The 12,054-nt window shown below is 52.7% G+C and overlaps 1 protein-coding gene across 4 annotated transcripts; it reads right to left on the reverse strand.

Annotated features, from left to right (window-relative positions):
- Positions 1 to 5,475: 5,475 nt before the first annotated feature.
- Positions 5,476 to 12,052, reverse strand: LOC142413786 (uncharacterized). 4 transcript variants are annotated; one of them, XM_075510299.1, is made up of 6 exons: positions 9,624 to 12,052; positions 8,931 to 9,150; positions 8,052 to 8,321; positions 7,135 to 7,239; positions 6,622 to 6,668; positions 5,476 to 6,325 (listed from the first exon to the last, which is right to left on the reverse strand). In XM_075510299.1, the coding sequence occupies exons 2-6, from the start codon at positions 9,061 to 9,063 to the stop codon at positions 6,137 to 6,139; spliced, it is 744 nt and encodes a 247-aa protein (XP_075366414.1). In that variant the 5' UTR covers positions 9,064 to 9,150; positions 9,624 to 12,052; the 3' UTR covers positions 5,476 to 6,136. The 4 variants fall into 4 exon arrangements, with proteins under 4 accessions (XP_075366414.1, XP_075366415.1, XP_075366413.1 ...); XM_075510300.1 differs by lacking the exon at positions 8,931 to 9,150; XM_075510298.1 differs by having other exon boundaries at positions 8,931 to 12,052.
- Between the last annotated feature and the right edge of the window lie 2 nt (positions 12,053 to 12,054).

The following is a 12,054-nucleotide window of genomic DNA, read 5'->3' on the forward strand; positions in this document are numbered from 1 at the left end:
GAAATAGTCTAATTTACAAAAAGGGGGGATTGAAATAATCAGGGAGGCTCCTCCAATCCTCCCCAGCAATAAAACTGAAAGAGTAAATTGCCCTAGTTTTCCAGGGGGCTGCGCGCAGCCCTTTGTGCTGCAGGCCAAGTGCCAGGCCAAGCACTGCGTCACAGAGCTGACCATCCATTCCTCTTGTTCCTCTTGACAAATGAGATCAGCAGAATTTTTCACCCTTCTCCTCCTGCCTCTCTTAGCTTCCTTTGAATGTCCCTTTTTACCCTGGAGCCTGTTCAGGAGATGCTTTATGGAGCCGTTAATGGAGAAACACCCCAATGCATCTACCTCTGCCTCCATACTTGTGCCCTGGGATGCCCCTTTGCATGGCTTTGACTTGGGGAGGCATGAAGAACTGTGGAGTTCAGCACTGGCTCTGCATGCATACCTGCCTTCCTCCCCTTGAATTAGAGCAGCTGGGAAAAGCATGGCTGCATTGGTGGCCTTCAGAGGCCCATTGGTGCAAAGACAAGGAAGCTTTTCTCTGCATCTTTGCAGCTTGCTTTACATGCACTATTTTGCTCTTAAATAAATGCGACGCCTGCTAGTAACCTTCCTTGCTCAAGAAATTGGGTCTGCTGGATGAGAACGAGATGCTCTGCAAGACGAGGAGGGATGTTTGCCCTCTGCAGGGCAGGAAATAAACCTCTCCTTGTGCCTGGCCCGGACATCTCCGAGAGCTTCAAAGATGTTAAAGTCCAGTGAACTTGCCAGCAGAAATATAATTAATGACCCAACAAATTAACTGCTCTTTTTCCTCATCCTGAGCTGTTTTCCTCCCCCAGGTGTTCCCCTTCTTCTGACTCTTCTGGTCTCTCCTGTCCTTCTCTTTCTCTGCTCCACTTCCTTCCACCTCTTTCTTTCTGTTCTTCTTTCTCTAATTCTCTTCTGCTTTCTCTCTTCTCTTTGCTGGCCTCTCTCCTTCTCTCTTTCACGCCATCGAAGTATACTACAGCCCTCCCCACTGCCACCCATCCCCATCCTTTTCTGTTCCTCCTCTTCTGCTCCTTGGCTTGTTTTTTCTTTTTCCCTTTGCTCTTTCTGGGTTTTCTCACTGTGACCCGGGTCACATACCTGTTCTTTCCGATGTGGATTCCTGCTGCTCTTCCACGGGGCAGGGAGTGTGGTGGAGGCCAAGCCTCTCCTGTGTGCTGCAGCATGGCTGCAGCTTTGCTCAAGACCTTGTGTTCTGCTGAGCCCTTTCTGCGGGAGGTTCAGCTGAGGACCATGTAGGAACCAGGCTGGCAGTGACTGCGGCACTGAGGACTTGTCCACCAGCGCCCAAAAGCACCATCATGGTGAGCATGAAGCTTAGGGACCACATCAGGCAGCAGCTCCTGGGGAGCTGCAGAGACCTCCCGGCTGCACCCCCTGGTACCCCTCTTCTCCAGAGGCTGAGTGGCTCCTCTGCACTCTCCCAGGTGCCTGCTGCTATGATTCTGCGCTTAAAAAAAATCAAAACACCAAACTGGGAGAAGCAGCACTTTTACTTCTGTTTCCCTGCCTGACTCAGGCTTCCTCTGTGCGGCGAGCAGAGCTTGCAGGGCAGCGAGGGCACCCTCCATGCACCTGGCATGGAAACCCATCACGGACGTCTTGCCCACCTGCCTTGAGCACACACGGGGACAACAAGGACCTCCATCTGTACGCATGTACGCTTTTGGGGCAAGGAGGGCATTGCATTTATTATCACTTTATCTTCACACACTTGCTTAACTGCTTGTGATAGCATCTTTCTGAGAACTGAAATTCGGAGGCTCAGCTCTGGGCATAGTCACTTCACCTTTTTAAAAATAGCCAATGGACAAAGACACTGCCCCCACCCTTCCTGTCTGCACTTGCAAAAGACCCCGAGATCTTGAGAGATTGTCTCAGCTAGCTCCTTAAGCAGCTCTGGCTGTGTTTCTTCACCTCTTGCTCCCTTGTGTAACTGCTCCAAGGCTATTTCATGGCTTCTTTCCTGGTTCCTCATTAAAAACACTATCCCAGATTTGATCCCCACTAACCTTGGGCGTAAGGGAGGATGCAAAAGCAGGACTACAAACGTCCCAGCTTTCTCCACCTCGTCAGTTAATGACTCTTTCTTGGTGAAGCAATGGGCCAAACTTTTCCTTTTCCTTCCTCTTTTTTTTTAAGGCAGTTAAGCAAATGCAGAGCCTTTCGCAGCCCTTGTTAGTCTTAACTCATTTTGTACCTTAGCTTTTTAGCAAAATTGCAGATTTTTGTCATTCTGCTCATGTCCTTTGTTTTTTTCCTTTCCTCATAGCCTTCTTTTTTGACCAGTGGGATGCTGAAGAACTTCTCTGCAGCTGTATTTGCCTCCTCTGAAGCTTCCCCTCTTGCCTCTGCAAAGGATAACCGGCTGCCAAGGCTTTTAATACAAGTCTCAGGTGTCCTGCTCAGCTCTTCTTGGAGACACAAGCAGTCCCTCTTTGTTGAAGTTAGCTTTTTTTAAACTCTTTTCTCCTTAAAATAACAACATTGGTCATTTCATGCTGTAGGAACATGAGAAGGGCTGTGTTGGGCCAGCCCAAGGGCTACCCAGCCTGGCTATACAGAATCATAGAATCATTTAGGTTGGAAAAGACCCTTAAGATCATCAAGTCCAACCGTTAACCTAACACTACCAAGTCCACCACTAAACCACGTCCCTAAATGCCACGGGATGGTGACTCAACCACTTCTCTGGGGAGCCTGTCCCAGTGCTTGACAGCCCTTTCAGTGAAGAAATTTTTCCTAATATCCAATCTAAACCTCCCCTGGCACAACTTGAGGTCATTTCCTCTTGTCCTATCGCTTGTTACTTAGGAGAAGAGACCGACATCCACCTCACTACAACCTCCTTTCAGGTAGTTGTAGAGAACGATAAGGTCTCCCCTCAGCCTCCTTTTCTCCAGACTGAACAACAACAGTTCCCTCAGCTGCTCCTTGTAAGACTTGTTCTCTAGACACTTCACCAGCTTCATTGCTCTTTAGATGCGCTCCAGCACCTCAATGTCTTTCTTGTAGTGAGGGGCCCAAAACTGAACACAGTATTCGAGGTGCGGCCTCACCAGTGCCGAGTACAGGGGGACAATCACTTCCCTACTCCTGCTGGCCACACTATTTCTGATACAAGCCAGGATGCCATTGGCCTTCTTGGCCACCTGGGCACACTGCTGGCTCATATTCAGGTGGCTGTTGACCAAAAGGTGGCCAGCAGACCCCCAGCTGATCCCTTGTTGGACTTCTGCCCCACCCCAGCCTCCCTGGCTGCCTCAGTGCCACATCAGGAGGGTGCGGGATGGCTGCCCTCATGTCCCACCTGAGTGCAAGCAATGGAGCTCCTTGCCATAAGGATGGGATGGGAGCCATGGCTGAGTGGTGTCTGCTCTAAGCCAAATCCCATGGACCCCTGGGCATGTAGGTTGGAAACAGCCCCCAAGGAGCGATGGGCAGTGAGGTGTTCTGGAGATCCTCCATCTTGCTTCCTTTCTGCAGCCAGGAGGAGACCTGGCACATCTCCTTCAGACCCCAGTTCCTCCTCCAGCTCCTTCAGGAGCTGCTGCTCAGGTTTTGGCTGCATTTCGTACCTGCCCGCTTCATTTAGGCCTTCCCTTTCTAAGCTGGGGCACCCCTAGGGATCCTCCTCCTCCATGGTTGCAGGTACTCAGGAGGAGGCTGGCAAGGATGTCCTCCAGTTTGGTGGAGCCTGGTTCTGCTCTGCATCCCTGGGCAGCATCCCCCAGCACCCCCCAGCAATACCTCTATGAGCCTCCCCGGTTCAATACTTTGACCCTCACATCCCACCCCCTTTTCCACTGAATCATAGAATCATTAAGGTTGGAAAAGACCTCTAAGATCATCTAGTCCAACCATCAGCTGAACACCTCCATGCCTACTAAACCATGTCCCGAAAGTGCCACATCTACATGTTTTTTGAACTCCTCCAGGGATGGTGACTCCACCACCTCTCTGGGCAGCCTGTTCCAATGCTTAACCACCCTTTCAGTAAACAAATTTTTCCTAATATCCAATCTAAACCTCTTCTGACGCAACTTGAGGCCATTTCCTCTCGTCCTATCACTTGTTACTTGGGAGAAGAGACTGACACCCACCTCACTACAACCTCCTTTCAGGTAGTTGTAGAGAGCGATAAGGCCTCCCCTCAGCCTCCACTTTTCCAGACTAAACAATCCCAGTTTCCTCAGCCACTCCTCATAAGACTTGTTCTCCAGACCCTTCACCAGCTTCCTTGCCCTTCTCTGGACATGCTCCAGCAACTCAATGTCCTTTTTGTAGTGAGGGGCCCAAAACTGAACACAGTATTCGAGGTGCAGCTCCACCAGTGCTGAGCACAGGGGCACGATCACTTCCCTACTCCTGCTGGCCACACTATTCCTGATACAAGCCAAGGTGCTGTTGGCTTTCTTGGCCACCTGGGCACACTGCTGGCTCATGTTCAGCTGGCCATCAACCAGCACCCCCAGGTCCTTTTCTGCTGGACAGCTTTCCAGCCACTCTTCCCCAAGCCTGTAGCGTTGCATGGGGTTGTTGTGACCCAAGTGCAGGAACCAGCACTTGGCCTTGTTAAACCTCATACAGTTGACCTCAGCCCATTGATCCAGCCTGTCCAGATCCCTCTGTGGAGCCTTCCTACCCTTGAGCAGATCAACACTCCCACCCAATTTGGTGTCATCTGCAAACTTACTGAGGGTGCACTCAATCTCCTCATCCAGATCATTGATAAAGATATTAAACAAGACCGGCCCCAAAACTGAGCTCTGGGGAACACCGCTTGTGATCAGCCACCAACTGGATTTAACTCCATTTACCACAACTCTCTGGGCTTGGCCATCCAGCCAGTTTTTTACCCAGTGAAGAGTACACCTGCCTAAGCCATGAGCTGCCAGCTTCTCTAGGAGAATGTTGTGGGAGACAGTGTCAAAGGCTTTACTAAAGTCCAGGTAGATAACATCTACAGCCTTTCCCTCATCCACTAGGCAGGTCACCTGGTCATAGAAGGAGATCAGGTTGGTCAAGCAGGACCTGCCTTTCATGAAGCCATGCTGGCTGAGCCTGATCCCCTGGTTGGCCTGCACGTGCCTGTTGAGTGCACTCAAGATGAACGGCTCCATAATTTTCCCTGGTACTGAGGTCAGGCTGGATGCTCCCCCCAGATATTTGGGATTTTTTTCCCCAATTTTCCCCTTTCTGTAGCCCTTGCCTGTGTCTTTCTGGCCACGTGTGACCTGAGCTCTGCCCCCAGGACACTGGGGGCAGAGCTCCACCACCACTGCTTTGGGGATGTCCCCCATGGATAGCTGCTCTGAAACTGGACTGAGTGGGGAAACCAGAAAGTCTCCAGGGCTTGGTGACTATTCCTGCCAGACTTCAGCTCGGTCTCCATCAGCAGTACAGAACTGGAAACACTGAGGGCAAAACATCACCTTTTATTTTTTTTTTTTTTTTCCAAATTACAGGAAAGCTCCACATGCATGACTATACCTGTCCACTCCTGGTATGAAGCAAATCCACGTAGATCACTGCAGCAGCACCTGCGTTGCACCTCTGCGAAGCAAATGATGCCTTTCCATCTTTGCTCCTTGTGTTTCGAGCGAGTGAACCAGAGAAAGGTCAACCCACATCACAGCAGGTACCTGCTCCGGAGAAAATCCAGAAAATCGCTCCAGGACTTTTCCAGTGCTGAGAGGAGCTTCTCATGGCCACCCCACCCAGCATGTCCAACACCAAGGGGAAACCAAGGGCTTCCTGGACTATGGTGGCCACACGGTGCACAGTGACATTGCTGAAACATGGAGCAAGTTGCTAGAGGAGCCCGTCAGTGACTGGAGACCGTGAAAGGAGTTGATGAGGCTTGGCGGTGCTTGGGGCTGCGGAAAGGCAAGGGGAAAAATGGCTGGAAGAGCCCTGTCCTCACCACGAGAGATGGCTTCTTCCAGGGGAACATAAAGCATAGTGGTGCAGCCATTTGGCTGTAAATAGGTGGCTTTGGTTGCCAAGATTGCACTTCCGTATGAGCTAACTCCTAGTTTTCAGGGATGATGACACTGACAGGCATACAACAAGCTGCTCATCCCTCCCTTCTCCCTCATTTGCCCTCTCCCTCCGGGGAGACATCCACCCCTGCGTTGGCAGCACTGGCATCCCCACTGCTCTGCTTTTGTTGCGATGGTTTGATCTTGGTGTAAATGATGTCAGAGGAGGCGGGTTTTGTCCCATTCTTCTCAAACGTCAGGTTGGCATAGGTAAGGTCCTCGGTCCCTATCACCGGGGCTGCCTGCAGGGGAGAGAGCAATGAGTAGAGCCCTGGCTTTCCCTTCTGCATCTCCCCTGCTAATATTTTTCCACTGGCACAACCATTTGCATTGCCCATGCATTATCCAGCTTGCTCAGAGGTGCCACCTACACAGAAGCTCGTAAGCCCCTATTTAATAGGAATTAATGTGTTTAGGACCACGTTTTCAGAAAGCAAAGCTGATTTTACTCTGAAATCCTTTCAATGGGTATTCAACAGCCAGTGCTTTTTTTTACAGGAAGAAGGAAATGATATGTGCAAAGCCCTCCCTGGCTTACCATGCTGAGCTGGTTCCCCTCCACCACTTGCCTGCTTGTGAGCTTTCCTGAAAAAGGAAACATAGTTTAAATAGTAGTTAAAATAACGATAATGATCATTATTTTAAATGAAGAAAACTTCTGCATTGGTCCTGCTTTTGTTGCAGGAGAGGATGGGGCTCTGCGGCTGGCTGGCTCTGAAGATGGCCAAGGGGCAGGAGGGGCTGGAGAAGAGCTCTGAGCTGGACACTTCTGGAAATGTGCAAGACCTGTTTCACTTGCACCATGGCTTATGCCATAACCAGGTCTCACCAGCAACTGGCCAGAGGGAAGGGAGGGGGTGAATCTTCTCCCCACCCTAGGACAGCTTGTCCAGGAGGACAGACTCGTGCAGGGAACACCAAGTGAGCAGGAGCTCACTTGGATATCGAAGATGGACATCTCCAAAGCCTGGGCTTGTCCAGACCAGCAGGTGAGGAAGAGATGCTACCGGCTCCCACAGGAGATGGAGGCTCGGCGCAGGCTTAGCCTTACCTTTTCTGTTCCTTCTGCACTGCCACAGCAGAAGGCCAATTATCGGCATGTAAAGAAGCGTCCCAATCGCTAAGCCGAAGATGATACACAGGAGGAAGTTGAGTCCTGCACACACAACCATCACAGAGGCACCTGTGAGCCGCCATCCCACTGTGCAGGGATGCGTGCTGTCATTGCCTCTTTCAAGGGGGGGCCATTCTTGTCCAAACTTGGGCTTTCAGACCCTGAACAACCTGCAGCCCCCACAGCCCCCGGATGCTGACAAAATCCTGCGGGGAACAGTCTCCAAAAAGTCACCCAAACTCAGCCGGGGGGGTGGTCGGAGCATCAGAGCGCCTTCCCAGCATCACAGCCTCTGATCCACTGGTGCCTACTCCCATTTGCCAGTGGCTCCCACCCACTCAGGATATGTTTCCCCCCTTGCTGCTCCTCTTTCTCCCTGAGGACCCCTCCTGCCCCTAACTCTTGCAGCCACAGGGCTGTGGGGATTCAGCTGTCCAGGTCTCCTTCTCGGTGACATTGGTCTGAGGTGCCCCAGGGCCACAGCCTGGAAGACAGAAACACAAGCGAGAGACTGCCCAGAGGCAGAGGACACTGCTCCCTGCTCTGCTTTGGGGCAGGGACCTGGACCCCACAGCCCTGGCTGTCCCACTCCTGCCACCGCAGCTCCAGCCACCTCAGCTTTCAGCTGACATGCTGTACCTGGAAGATGTGGCACGTCCTATTTCAAGGACCCAAATGCCAAGCAGCTCCCTGGTAGGATGCATCTGCCAAAAGGGCCACGCTGAGTTGGCTCCTCCAGTGCCCGGGATGCTTTTGGGGGAAATGGTGCACAGGGGTACCGCAGGGAGTGTTCATCATAGCATCCTTCTGTGCCCCCTCATCACCCCCATGAAAACAGAAGCAGTGCCACTTACTGGGAACTGTCCCTTGCATGCTGTTTCCAGTGTCCGTCAAATTTGTTCCTGTGATGAACAGCCTACACCCACAGATTCCCATGTTGGCTGCACGCACGCCGGGGCTGGTAAGATTGGTACAGTTTTCTCCCAGAGCCATGGTGTTGGTTTGATTCCTCTCCTCCAGACCTGCAGGTTTGTACCACTTGACATGTACCATGAGATTCTCTGACCAAATCTCGAACCTGCACTCCATGGCGATGACTGACTCTTCTGGCTGGCTGACTGTCCCTGGAGGAAACAAAAATGTAAGTGATAAGTGAAATATGAGTCATATATATGACCTTGCAGGGGTCATATCCCACTGGCATGTGTCGCTCATGCAAGACACAGTGAAGTAACTGTCCTTTTCTCCAGCAGCTGATGCTCTTTTCCAAATCTGGCTGCTAAACGTTCCTCAACATTGAACGTTGAAATGTTGCACATTGATTAGTGCCACCCAATGCTGTGCAGCACACAAGCATTTCTCTGTCTCAGAAAGGACTGAAAATGGGAGGATCAGGGGAAGACACCTCCTCCTGCAGCCTAGACAGAAGGGCCTTCTGGCACCCGAGCAGGACATGCCACTGAGGCCACAGGCTCAGGCTCCACCATTTCATGGAGCGTGAGGTGGGACTGGGGGTCTAGCTGTGGGGAAATGGTAGGCCCTAGAGAAGCAAATAAAATGTAGTAGACCCCCTGCAGCCTCTCTGGCTTCATTGCATCCCCTAATGCTCACTCTGGAGTACTTCAGAATCACTCCTGAACCTCTGAGCTGAAGTCACTTCACACCTCAGCAGAGTCCTCCCTCTCTTCTCTCCCTTCCTCAGTCCTTTCTCTCTGCTCCCGTGAGTGTCTTACCTTGGTTGTTCGGTTTGGAATGTCTGTTCTCAGAGATATTCCTCGTGTTCTCCATCCTGCATGTGTATGTTCTTGTATGTGCTTTTTTCACACTGGTGACGATGAGCTGGGCAGAACCCTTACCCTTTCTCATCTCCACACCACCTTCGTTCTGCTTTTCTCCATTGTTTCGGGTGGTATTACACCACTTCACCTCCCCAGCAGTGCTGCTCGAGCCTGTCTGGAGCAGACACTGCAAGATGAGATCTAACTCCACTGATGCATTGATTGTGGCTGAAACCTGGTGAGTGAGTCCTGCCGAAAAAAAACCCAACCATGGAGGGTTGGGTTTGTGTTAAGGAATATCTGCATCCTCCATGTGAAGCTGACCCCCTTTGCAGTCATCAGGCTTATAAGTATCTCTGTTTCCTTCCCCCCCTCCAACTGTTTTCTCTCCCTGCTGCTGAAGGCGATGCTGGTTCAAAGCCCAGAGCCTGAAATTGGGTCCCCGTGGGCAGAGCCTGCAGCCTGGGCACAGGCAATTGCAGGGGGGACCCCCTCTGCAAGGCACATGGTGAGGTGCTGGTGCAGAAGGGGGGGTTAAATGCTGCAAGAGGAGAGGGAAAAGCAGCAGCAGCCATGTCCCAAACCTCCTTCAGGCATATGCAAAGACGGAAGAGTTCAGAGCAGAGGCGAGGGCACAGGGGGACTCACCAGTGGGCAGCCAGGCAAGGACCAGCAGGGGCAGAAAGCCACTGGCTAGCCGGACCTCCATGCTGTCTATCTGACAGCCTCGTGGCGATGATGCTGGGTGCCCGGCAGGATCGGCTGGGAAGTTCCTGTCTCTCACCGCAGCACGAGGGTCACTGCTCAGCTGGGGCAAGCTGCAGCCCTGCTGGGAGCTCGCCTCCTCACCGCTCGGCCAGGCAGTTCCCTCTGCGCTTGCAGGCTTCCCCTCTCTTCCCCTTCTCTTGCTTCAGCCTGATTTTTATCTCCTCTCTTCGCTGTTTGATTCCTTTTGCAGTTTCATCCAGGCCACGTGCTCTCAGCCCTGAGATGGACCCAAATAACGCAGCCGAGCACCGCTGATGGCCATCTCCCAGTATTGTAGGTTGGCCATTTCCCAGTAGGTTGCAGCCCAGTAGCTCCCTGTCCCCTACACAGGCAGGCGCAGGGGAAAGGGCTTCCCCAGTTTCCTACAGTGCTGCCTCCCTGCGTCACCCGAGTCCTTTTTGTTTTACACCAGAGAATGAACTCCTGGGAGAAAGTGATGCTGCTGTCACAGCGGGGTGACAGGGTGATGTCTGCCCTGTCCGGCATGCTAGCTGAGGCTGCGTTAGAATCTACACACCCTGCCGGCCCCCAAACACCAAGGACCGCTGTGGTTTGATGTGGGGATGGGCTTGGTTGGAGCTTTCTGGTTGCTCACACGTGGGATGTACAAGCCCCAGCCAGGCTGGGACCAGGCCCACCAACCCAGCTCTGGCCATAAGCACCCAGGTCCTGGCTCCTGCCCTGCAGGGATGGGGTGCTCCAGGCAGTCCCCCGCATCCCCCTGCCCCCTCCGGCTGAAGGGATGTCCTTTCCTCCCCAGAGCTGCATCAACCAGGCCAGACACTGGAGGGATGTGGGCAGCACAGGCAGCAGGTGCAGGCCCCTCTGTGTCCCCAGCCTCCATGGGTGCAATCTCTGCTGCTCCCTGCAGGCTTTCCACTGCCTGTCACTGCTCTTCCTCTTTTGTGCTCACAGCAAAACCTACTCCCACCTGCCATTTCCTCCCCTTTAGTTTCCTGTCAGCATTTCCAGTAATCACCCCCCTGCCCCATTTTGAAGCTGGACCCAACATCCTCCCTTCTCCAAAGGCAGCATCCCCCACATCCCCACATTACATGACCCCACCTCACCACTGACCTCCTCCCATTTTCTCTGCCCCCTTCCTCCCATCCCTGTTTTCTCTCTCTTTTCCAAGATGATGAAGCCCAAATTGAGCATGCAGGATGGGGGTCCACCACCACAGCCCTCCCCAAAAAAGAGTCTGGGGAGCAGTATCCTACTGGGACCATCTTCTATCACCAGTGAGCATGGTCCTAACACCACCTTCACCACAGCACGGGGAGGAGAAGAGGACAGCAGAGCCTGTCCCGCAGGGCGGGTCGAAGACTGAAGGATGGTTGCAGAAAGCAAGGGATGCTGAGAATTTGGGAACACTGGTGTGCCCCTGGGCTGATCCTGCACCTCTCCACATGGCAGGTGTGCTCCCAAAGCCCCATGGGCATCTCTGCCAGGGAGAGGGCAGAGTCCTAGACACTTGGCTCTGGCTGCAGCTCCCTGCACCATGGGTCTCCCCTGGACTCCCCATGCCAGGCATGCACAGCCCAGCCACATGCATCTCCTGGAGGAAAGGGTCTTTGCTGGGGCTTTTCTCCACCAGCCAGTGGAACCTCCTGGCTGAAGCACAGCTGAGGTCTCATCTGGAAACCGACCCACATGGGGAAACAGCAACATCAGCAGGATATTTGCTGACGGGAGGGTCATAAACAAAATTCTTGTGGTACACGATTCACAAGAATGACAAGCAAGAGGCTCTGTGTCTGTCTCGCTCTCCTCTCTGGACTTCTTAATCTCTTCCCATGCTCATTTTGATGTTCAGTTCCTCTCTGCATTCAAGTCTTCCTCTCGTCTCACCTCATGACTGAGTGACAACATGTACTTGTTGCTTCCTTCCCTTTCATTTCTATTCTAGTTCTCACATTCGCTAGCACTGATGAAGCCAATCAAACACAAGGTGAACTCCTTCATGCTCTCCCCCATCTCAGAGATGTCAGCACCAAGGATCCTGGAGTGGGCAAAGCTGGCAGTATATTTCTTGCCACAGGTGAGGCAGGCAGGACCACTGAGCCATGGACGATCAGCACAGTGGGAAGGGAAGCTACATGCCCCCAGCCTTGCCCTGCCCCATCTCCAAGCATGGACACCAGCTGGAAACCATGGCAGGAAAGCAGCAGAAGAGGTGGGTGCCCACGTTCTCCTGTCCAAGACCTGCTGCAGAAGCTTTTACCAAGATGCTGCGACCCAAGTGCAAACACCAAGGCAACTGAGCGTGACTGTCCATCCTGCTCCATGAGTACTGCACATAAGTACAAGC

This window comes from Mycteria americana, chromosome 8 (assembly GCF_035582795.1).
Source record: "Mycteria americana isolate JAX WOST 10 ecotype Jacksonville Zoo and Gardens chromosome 8, USCA_MyAme_1.0, whole genome shotgun sequence".
NCBI classification, from domain to species: domain Eukaryota; kingdom Metazoa; phylum Chordata; class Aves; order Ciconiiformes; family Ciconiidae; genus Mycteria; species Mycteria americana.

Bases quoted from the DNA above. Each gene is read 5' to 3' on its own strand.
- LOC142413786 (XM_075510299.1), bottom strand. From the start codon at position 9,063: ATGAGAAAGGGTAAGGGTTCTGCCCAGCTCATCGTCACCAGTGTGAAA. The intron at 6,669-7,134 runs GTAAGGCTAAGC...TTCCTTTTTCAG, and splicing joins GTGCAGAAGGAACAGAAAAG to GAAAGCTCACAAGCAGGCAA. The intron at 6,326-6,621 runs GTAAGCCAGGGA...TCTCCCCTGCAG, and splicing joins AGGGGAACCAGCTCAGCATG to GCAGCCCCGGTGATAGGGAC.